At 44.9% G+C, this 10,331-nt stretch overlaps 1 protein-coding gene across 1 annotated transcript in view; it reads right to left on the reverse strand.

Moving 5' to 3' along the window:
* LOC104955405 (cadherin-18-like) overlaps nucleotides 1-10,331 on the reverse strand; it is a 139,520-nt gene that overhangs the window by 22,431 nt on the left and 106,758 nt on the right. The window contains exon 7 of the mRNA XM_010782731.1: nucleotides 225-294. Coding sequence (XP_010781033.1) covers nucleotides 225-294 — 70 coding nt within the window. The remainder of the gene's footprint in view (nucleotides 1-224; nucleotides 295-10,331) is intronic.

Genomic DNA, 10,331 nt, shown 5'->3' on the forward strand with positions numbered 1-10,331 from the left:
GATGGTTGGTGGGGGGGGGTAATCAACTGAATGACCTTCAGGCACAGATTTATGAAAGGCATTGATCAGTTAAGGCTGTGATTTCACCGAGACAGGAAGGTCAGCTATTACCCAGATTCAATTAACCTAATTTAGTAAAGACTGCTGAGAGACCAATTTCTCTCCCTACATCCCCCCCCGAACCTCCTGCTTTATATCAAACGATCCCCGGGCCGTCCATCTACCTTTGATCTGATGATCTGAGCTGCCATTGCAGGCCCCGCATTCCTCTGAGCTGAGCGAGTTATTACCAAACTGGAAGAAACCGTACAGCCAGAGTTTGGGTAAAGCCAGACTAAATAAAAGCAAATTCCTAATAGTCTCTCTCTCCCCCCCGCCCCCCTCCCATTCTCAGTAAAGCAGGTAGAGCCATTCCTCACGGTGGAGATATCATTTTCACACAGGCTGGCGGTGCTATCACAACAGCTGTGGCGTGAAAACAAAGAAACCTGTTAGAAGTCTTTGTTGTGGGCTCATTCCGGCAAAGACTATAATTACAATTTAGTTCTGAGCAATTTGGCACATGCTATGTTCTCGACAGACTGTTGTAGGACAAGTGGTAAAGCAGCTTATCTCAACACTTATATATACCACAAACCAAACAGGCTTTTTTAAATCACTTTTCCTCAAGATGAGCAGCTCAATATCCAAACCAGTTTAAAGGGGCAGTATGAAAAATAATCAATCAGGTGACAATCAGCTGTGCAGCTGTAGCTTAGAGCATGTTGTGCAAGTGGGTAATCATAACAGAGCGAAGGATCAGACACAACACACTGTGGTGCAGCTGTATAAGTGGGTTAAAGGTCCTATAGTGTACGCAAAGACACTCCATGGTCTTGTATAAAAGTACAGGGCCACTCGGTGCTGTCGTAATGGGCAGGAACATGGCATTACATTACTTTACTTTACTTAAGTAAAAGTAGGAATACCATGGTCTTAAAATACTCAATTACAAGTAAAAGTCATATTTTCCAAATGTTGCTTAAGTAAAAGTCCAAAAGTATCAACATGTACTTTAAATATCAAAATAAATGTCATATAGTACTCAGATGTTAGTAATAGTAGCAATAATAATAACTTAAGTACAGTACTTGATTAAATGTACTTCCAACACTGCAAATAAGGTTAAGTATTTCAGTAAGAAGTACAATGCTTCTGAAGTGTAGGGAAGTACAGGACAGTACTTGAGTGACACACACACACACACACACACACACACAATTTGCTCCCCAGCTTGGTGTTTCATCACTGTCAACTTCCTCCTTCACTGACCTCTCTTCCAATTTCCCACTTGCTGTCACCTCAAGTTCCCTCTCTTGTCATGAGGTATATTTCTCTCCAAAGCTAAGATCTGATTGGCCAATACTGCAATAATTGCTTAAAAGGAAAGCCTTGAATGTTTCTCATGTGAAGTCCTGGTTTGAGGTGATGGAGTTTGTTTGTTTTCTGTATCACACAATGATTCTGAACAGTGACATAAAGAAGCTTATCAGTGCTGATAAGAAACAAACAGCTATCAGTTAAACCTTCGCAGGAGCTTGATATTCTCTGTTCACATGGGAGTATCTCCGCTTTGATAAACACTTCTATTAGCACCCACTTCAACAACTCTCACCCTTTCACCCCAGATGCCCGCTAACGCTACTTTTAACGATAGCTTTCACAGCGGGCCTATAGCTCCCAGGCTGCAACGGGAGGCACTAAATTAATTATCTCCTGCGTTTGTCCTCGCGCCGTTCTGGAAACTTAATGACCTCTCCGGCGGTCGTTTATTATAAGCCACAGCAGCGTTCCCTCGCATCTCCCTTACCTCAGATTCCCACCCACCGCTATACCACAACTCGCCTGCTTGTCAGACAGCTGTGGGGCCAGCGAGGCTGCAAACCCCCAGTGAGCGCCATGGCATATAAAACACGGACGGCAAATGGCCTCCCACGCAACTGTCAACCGATGCCTCGACTGGAGCATCATTAAGATGATAATGAATTCCATAGTGACTGTGTAGAATGGATTGGTCTCTTCCCCTTGCACCAAACACACACACACAAACCTATTTCTGCGTAGCCCCGAGTGCCATTTTCATAGGCACGTAAACCGCATGTTTTATTTTGAAGGAGAGTTAGCAGGAAGTTAGACAGGAAGTTGTTGTTGCTTTGGAAACAACGTGACGGAGATTAACGGAGAAAAGTAATATCTAGGAGAATACATATAAAGATGGAGAAAGTAAACAATAACCTTTATGGTTAAGTGTTAGCATCCCCCTAAAAGGCACAAGCTCTTACGTTTATATTGGAGATTTCAATAAATTCAATTTAAAAAAGAAAACGGGGACAAAACGAAAAAACAAACAAAACGAATATCCGAAAAACGAAATTGAAACCCGAATAGTACTCCAACGAACGAATATTCGGATATTCGGGTACAGCCCTAGTGTGTGTGTGTGCGACACAGGGCCATGGCTGACAACTGCTCCCTCTCCCCCTAGCAACAGACGCAGGGAAATGAATGCCGAGAGAGGAGCAGGGAGGCTTGAGCTTTGTGTAAAATATTACCCTTCGTCTCGCTTACCGCTCCCCTCCCTCCCCTCCCCTGGCTGTGCAGCGGTTGCTAGCCCTTATCACGGCTGCCTGTCAGTTTAGTATACAAATTAGCAGTCTATCAGGGGAATGCAGGGGCCTGTTTCATCAGTGGGGAGAAGGGCAGAGGCATGCATTGCATTAAAGAGACAGAGGGTCACAAATCAACGCCTCAGCAGGCCCACAGCCAGCACTAACCAGATAAGGAGAAATGAAGGAAAAAGGAAAAGGCATATTTCACCAGAGAGAATCCAGACCTGCTCACACTCCCTGAAAAAGGCCGGTGGATGAAGGATGAAGGTGGGCTGACTGGAGGGGGGAGGGGGGGGTCACAAATCACAATTCCAACGCTACAGATTATAACAAAGAGGACGTGGGAAACAGGTACGGCATAAAAATAAGCCCATTTATTAAATGTCAGAGTCAGAGGAAGTGCTTTCAGTTGATTATCGACCAACATTTGCAGGAAATTAGGGGCCCCACTTTCTCCTGTGAAGTGAACCTGTGCATGTTAATACCAGCAGACAAAACGCCTGCGAAGGGCTCTCATTAAGTGGCATAATGCAATGAGGCACAGTCTAAATTGCGGCAATAAAAGCCGACAGACAAATCAGCTCTACCATCGCAATCCATTTAACTCAATTAATGCAACACCGGATCCCAGCTCAGTGGTTTAAAAGCATGCGTGGCTCTTTTCCCTCGTCAGGGGAATAGGGAAGTAGAGAAGAATCTGTTTGAGGGGTGAGATTAGGGTCAGCGTGGCACAGACGTTGGGCTATGATTAACTCCTGCACGAGACTTTGTGCCGGGGAAAGACAGAGATAAAGGAAAAACTACAGCAGGAGATATGGGTGGCTGTGTTCGCCTCAGACTTTGGAAAGGGCGTGGCCTCCTTTCCTTTTTTAATGTCCGAATGTGTGCCGGCAGCCATAAGACTCCCAGGTAATCTCCCGGTGGAATCAGGGGGGTTGTTTGTCTCCCCTGATAACGATCACAGCACCGGTGAATTCTCCGGGCTCTCCAGGCTTCTGGGTAGCCGAGATGCCAGATAGCCCTTTAAGACACGGCTCGCTGCTCCCTGATTGGCTGGTCAACAACCACAACTAAATCCCAGCTCCCTTGAGGACGTGTGATAGGACGGGTCACTGAAACTTACTGTCCCTCTTATCAACATCATCCTTTTGTTGTAAACCCTTTACCCCATTGTCAGCGTGGGTGGTTGGAAGTAAAAGCCTTTCTGGATGTTATTGTCTAAGAGGCAGGATAACAGACAGGCGGATTATTTAAAGGAAAAACTGCTTTCTCCAGAGCTCTCGCAATGCAGCACCGTTGTTGCTGTGGAGAGGATCCTGGAGATAATAATAATATTCCTAGTCAGAGCCTTTGCTGCAGTAGAGCTGCCTTAACAGAGAGATACACATCATTCTGACTGGCCCGCCGTGACATAATCGCCCTGCGGAGAGCTGCAGGCAAGCTTGGTAGGCAAACCACCTCTCACTGCAGCTTGTTAAGAGAAAGGTGGCTTTAAGCACAGCTCAAAAGAAACTCCGATTGAACCTGTTGTTCTTTCACTCCATCTGAACAACGTGAGTCATAGCCCACCGCAGGCTACACTACTTACATGTTCCTTTCTTCCTCTCTCTCAAGATTGTGCTGCGCTTTTTGACTTGGTTGAATTCGCTAAAAGGGGGAAAGAAAAACAAACTCGGCAGGATCTTAAATAATGCAGCGATAAAAAAAGCTATGACCCTTTCCCTCGCCTCAACCCACACACAGCAAGTTGCTTCTGCAGTGAGAGACAGCGCACAAAGAGAAGAAGAAAAAGGCAGAGCTGGCACTACTTGGAAATGTGTGGAAGGCTTTGGTTCGCTCCTCTGGGCACGGACACCTTTAATGAGAGGAAAAAATGCGCAGCGAGAGGCAGATCTCACCCGTAGTATGCCAGTGATTTTCAGTAATATGAATCACCTCCCCTCTAACACAAATAAAAATGGTTCTAATACCAGTGGGAGTTAAAGAAAAGCCACACGGGAACCAGCCTCCACACCAGTCATCCCACAAACCCTACACCATGCACACACTACATGCCTATGACCCTTGACCTTTCAGCTTCTCTCTCTGCAGTTTATCAGCCCCGATGACGGCTGTGAAGTTGATGTTTCAGTAACACTAGCTTCACAAAATTACAACAGCAGCTGAAATATGGCGAAGGGAATTTAGGAATAAATCCTGATCAAATATCTCCTGCAAACACGAGAGTCGGATCAAAACAGCTACTGGACATGTGGGCAGTGCCAAATGTCCCATCAGTCTCACACCGCCGTCCCCATGCCAATTTAAGGTACCCTATCCCCCCCCCCTGGTAGCAAAAACAAACATGGCACGCACTATATAAAGAAGTCTCAGACCTCCTACGCCCCCCGGGTCATGTTGGAAAGGGATGTGGCACGTTAAGTGGAATTTACTTTTGATGCAGACATCAGGCCTCAGGTTCCCAGCAGCTGTAACCCAAGCTTCTCCCTGAGGCCTCGCTGCAAGGGATGGACACCCAACGCCCTGGCAGCCACCTTCAAAACATACCTCCACCCCTCAGCTGCCCCTTTATAAACCAGGGAGACTAAAAGTGGTGGTTGTTGGGGGGCACGGTTTACATTCGACAGACTTTCATTTCATTACCAAACACAGAGAGGTGAGATTGCCACTGGAGGACGTGTTTGCTACGTGCTATATATAAGCTAATGCTGTTCTGTTGAGTTCTGAGGTTTCAGCAGGAATTTAATTTAGAACGAAGACCCCAGCCGCCCACAGTACACCCACTGATTCGTCACAGCAAAGCATCCTTTAGACTTTGATGTTGTCTTTTCATTGACGTATTTATTCCTCTACATGAATACGCTAAAGGGTATTCTTCAAAGAGGACATATTATGCTCATTTTCAGGTTCATATTTGTATTTTGTGTCTCTACTGTGACATGTCTCCATGCTTTAATGTTCAAAAAGCTCTTTATTGTTCTCATACTGCCTGTGCTGCAGCACCTCTTTTCACCAGTCTGCTCTGATTGGTTAGCTGGCCGGCTCTGTTGTGATTGTTAAACCGCTTAGAGATGACCTGCCCCTTACACTATCACGTACAATGTGTTGGAGCGCTAGCCAATAGGAATGCGTGTATTACATAGTGATGTCACTATGTTACAGAAGTAAACAAAAGAGTTCAATGGAGGCGTTTCAGGCGGGGTGGGGGGGAGTTAGCACAGGAATTTTAGCATTTGCAGACCATTTACATGCACCAAAAACCTATATCACTAACTACAAAAAGCCCCTTTAACCAATCACAACGCCCCTCTACGCACAGGTTTATTTGATACATGGCACAGAGCTTGAGCTCTCCTGTCACCTGTCAGTGACGGTACAGATGTGAGTGTATTAATAACCATGATGACGTGTCAGGAGCTTTGGTGATGGAGGGAGTGCCGAGCTAACTGCGGACCTCGAGGGAATCCAGAGCAAGATAGTTTAACGCCAACGAGACAACTGCAGGGACCTTGTGAGAGAGAGCTTAGGCTTTAGACTTCACACTTACTGTGTAACATCATTCTAGCACAGCACACTGTGACCTGACCTTGACAACAGCCGTGTTACTGCTGGTTTCCAATTACAATGATCAGTCACTACTGTATGGGAACTAGTTATGAATCCTATGAAGACCTATCCTAGCTGTGGTGTCATGTACAGAGTTATACTTGACTGGAGGTCAGTTTTATCAACCGTAAGGGGAGTTCAGCTTATTGTTGAACACTCAGAGCCAACTATATTACACAACATTAACACCCTAATGTGCTATAATTGTCTATTTTGTGAGCAGTGCTTCTTTTTATGAGCCCTGGTGAACTTTGTGTAAACCCACCAGCTGTTATCTCTGAAAATAATGTAACACCTGTGGAGGAATTTGATCTGGCAGCCATCTGAACGCAAATCCCTGGACAGAAGAGAAGGGCGGGGTGAGGTGGATTTAATTTTTGATGTGTTTGCAGTGCTAGAGCAGATTTACGAGCAATAACTGCAGATGGGACTATTAAACGTTGTTGGTCGGATGCCTTGTGTACGCTGAGCATCCTTTGCTCGGGATTAAAATATAATGAAGCAAGTGAATGCAACTTTGTCTTACATGCAACTCCTTAAATTATTTAAGTGGAAAGGAAAAACAACAGGCGAATAAATATTCCCTGGAGCAGCAATACCCTTTTCTGGGCTTGTTCGTGATGGCAACAATGAATATCTTAGCACTTGTTAAAAGCTTTGTTTACCTTGGGACTCTTGGTGGACTAAATGAACAGAAAGGATGCCATGTCACATCCAGAGGCCATTCATTTCCACTTCTAGAAATGTTGTCTCCAGCGATGGCATTGGAGTGTGTGTACATAATGCGCTGGATTGATTTCTCTGCAGTGTAGCAAGGTTAAACAGCTCATTACAGCAGCGCCGGATCACCTTAACAAACCAGTTTCCTGTCAATAAAGCAAACCTAAATAAATTACACTCCTAAACCTCCTCTTAAATGTTGAAACGTTTTCTGGATGAGTTTTCTCTCAGATTGCCAAAGTGGTTTAAATAGCTGTAATTTAAAAAACTTGAACTTGTTTTTCTGAGTTTATTCTATAGCAACGTCTGTTTCCTTTCAAGTCATTTCAACATCTGCACGTCCAGAAACACTCAGCCGGGCTCAGGTGGCTCCTGTCTGTATTTGAATAAGAGATATGCAAACAGATGAAGTCAAGGCAGCAGCTTGTGTGCTCAAGGAGCCTTTTCTCACATTTGAGAGAATCCTTGGATTAGTCCGTCCAGGCTCCAGGGCCTTTATACTGAATGCTATTCATCCGACAGAAAAGGAGGAGGGAAAAAAAATTAAAATGTGTTTGCATTTCATGTCTGTCAGTGGTGAAGATGTGTGTGGTTGGAAAGCAAAAGCCAACTTAAACAGTCCCAAATGAAGAAGGTGAATGTTAGAGCCAGCAGAACCAAGATGACCCGTAACGCAGGGTCCACAGAGGAAACCGGCATAACACATATTTTCTTTACCATTTATTTGCTCAGTACAATAAAGGATTGTGTTGAGAGAAGAGCAGTTAATGAAGTGTTAAAGAGCCCTTTTATGCTTTTTGGAGTTTTCTATTTCCGAATGGGTTATATAGGTTTTAGTGCATGTGAATGGACACTCACTCTTCTATCGGCTAGCTCTCCAACACATTAGGTGCTTTTACACCGCAGTACTTTTCCCACTTTAGTTCGGATATAGTTCCGAAATGTTGCGTTCACACCAAAAAAATCCGGAACTAAAATTAGTTGCTAGAGAGCAGGGACTTTCGTAGCAGAAAAAGGTTCCTATGTCTGATTGGCTGGGCGGAATGCAAACCACGCCCCGTAAAACTCCAAAAACGTTTTGTGAAGCCGCCATTTTATTATCCTCGCAGTAGCATTATTAGCATTAGCAATAGCCCAGCGCAGAATCACAGAGAGACTAACTTATGGCAACACAAAAGAAAACATGGGAGCGGTGGAGATGAGGAGGTGTCGGCTCCTAACTAAGTTCTGATGAACCTTTGTGGGAAAAGTACTGCGGTGTGAAAGCGCCTATAGATAGTAATCGGCAAAATGGCAGGACATCTCTAAGAGGTTGACCAATCACAACAGAGTCAGCCAGCTAACCAATCAGAGCAGACTGGGCTCCAACCTTAAAGGTGACCTATCATGCAAAATGCACTTTTGTACGTCTTTTATACATGAATATGTGTCCCCGGTGTTCCAGGGAACTCACCAAGTGTCACGAAACACAACCCTCTCTATTTTCCTCCCTACCCAAATCTCTTAAAAAGAGGCTGCAACGGATCTGATACAGACTGATCCAGATTTGAACACTTCTATGACGTCACAGAAGTGGCGCTACGGCTATTGGGCCAACTCCACCAATCGGGAGGAGACAGCCACGGACATTGCCGTTGGAAAGCGCTGGAGACGCTGTAGTATATGCCAGGCCTGTAGATGGTGCTGTTCTCACAGAATCAGCCCATGCAAAGACAGTGTTAAATTGAGTGAAATGAGTAATGGCTAAAATGCATGATCTGTTTGGTATTTTGAAAAATAAAAAGTATAAATATGCCTTATTATAGGTATGGTCCTACACTATATTATTCAAATATAGCATGATAGGTCCACTTTAAAGCATGGAGACATGTCACAGTAGAGACACTAAATAAATATTGATTAGAACCTGGAAATGAGCACAATAAGGCCTCCCAAAAAAGGCCAAAGGGAGTTAGCTCAAACCCCCGCCTTTTAATGCTAATCTTGATATTCTCAAATACACACTGTGAAGGTGTGTTAGATGATAATTCACTGCATAGGATCCAAACCAATATCTGCATGCACATAGCTTACTTACAACTGCATTTGTTTACGTCCTTTTTTTACCTCACTACATTGTTGCACATGGATTTTCATTGCTAACAACTATGCTGTAGATAAAGCATTTGGATCTTAAATCAACAGCTATTGATAGTATATTGTACCAGCCCTGTTTTACTTTTCCTGCTATCCCATGCTCAGGTGCTCGGCAGCAGGGGGGTGCAGCTGGCCTCGTGACCCTGCGTGGCGTCCCACCTCATGCCACCCACCCACCAACATGTAATTGGAGACCTTGTATGCTTTGTTGCACTCTGTAAAGGCTCCCTGAACACTCAGATCCCTCTGCCCTGGCCCTCACCCACAGCCAGGCCTGACAGCAGCCTGGCGGGGTGCCAGCATGGGGGGGGCGAGGACTTCTGGTACAGTGCCCTCGCACCCACCACAGATCAATACCCCCGTACGCAATTATAGTAGCTGAAACAGATGCGCTCACAGGCTTCAGCGCTCCACCTACTCTATGGACCGACATGATACACCCTGCTTCTCATCTCCAATACACACACACACACACACACACACACACACAATCACACAAGACTGGCAGAATGGGAGTCTTTCAGTTCTCCCACTCAGTGGTGTAAAGTAACACAGTAAGTAGATTTACTCGAGTACTATACTAAAGTACAATTTTGAAGATGAATGATGTGAAATATAATCAAGTGTTAAATCAGACTTTAGTTCCACCTGGAGCAAATCCACAAGCTACCCTGCAGTATACAAAGTCATTCAAACTAGCTGCACCTTTACCAGCTTTGAGAACACTTTCATGATCAATCATTATAAAACATATCATATATATTATTCTGAAATAGAGCAATGGACAATGACTACTTTTACTGTCGCTACTTTAAGTATAATTTGAAGCTGATACTTTTGTACTTTCACAAAAAAATGACTGCAGGACTTTTACTTGTAACAGAGTATTCCTACACTCTGGTACTTCTACTTTTACTCAAGTACAAGATCTGAGTACTTCTTAGATCTGCCTATCCAGCACTGGGTCACAGTCGGTGAATGCAGGGGGCCGATGTGGGGGTCGTGGAAACTGCTCTCCTGTCTTCCTTCAACCTGTTTCCCTCACAGTGACACTTGTCCTGTCAGCTAAGCCCCCCCCCCCTGTCACTAACAGGTGGCCTGTCCCTCACAGCAAAGTCATTTGCTTCGCACAGCAGCAGCCTCCAGAAGCCGGAGCCAAACTGCATTCAGGTTTCCAACAATCCAGGCCAAAGAGACAGGCAGTGGCAGAAGAGCTGGGGG

This window comes from Notothenia coriiceps, unplaced genomic scaffold (assembly GCF_000735185.1).
Source record: "Notothenia coriiceps isolate Sejong01 unplaced genomic scaffold, NC01 NC01_scaffold00024667, whole genome shotgun sequence".
NCBI classification, from domain to species: Eukaryota; Metazoa; Chordata; class Actinopteri; order Perciformes; family Nototheniidae; genus Notothenia; species Notothenia coriiceps.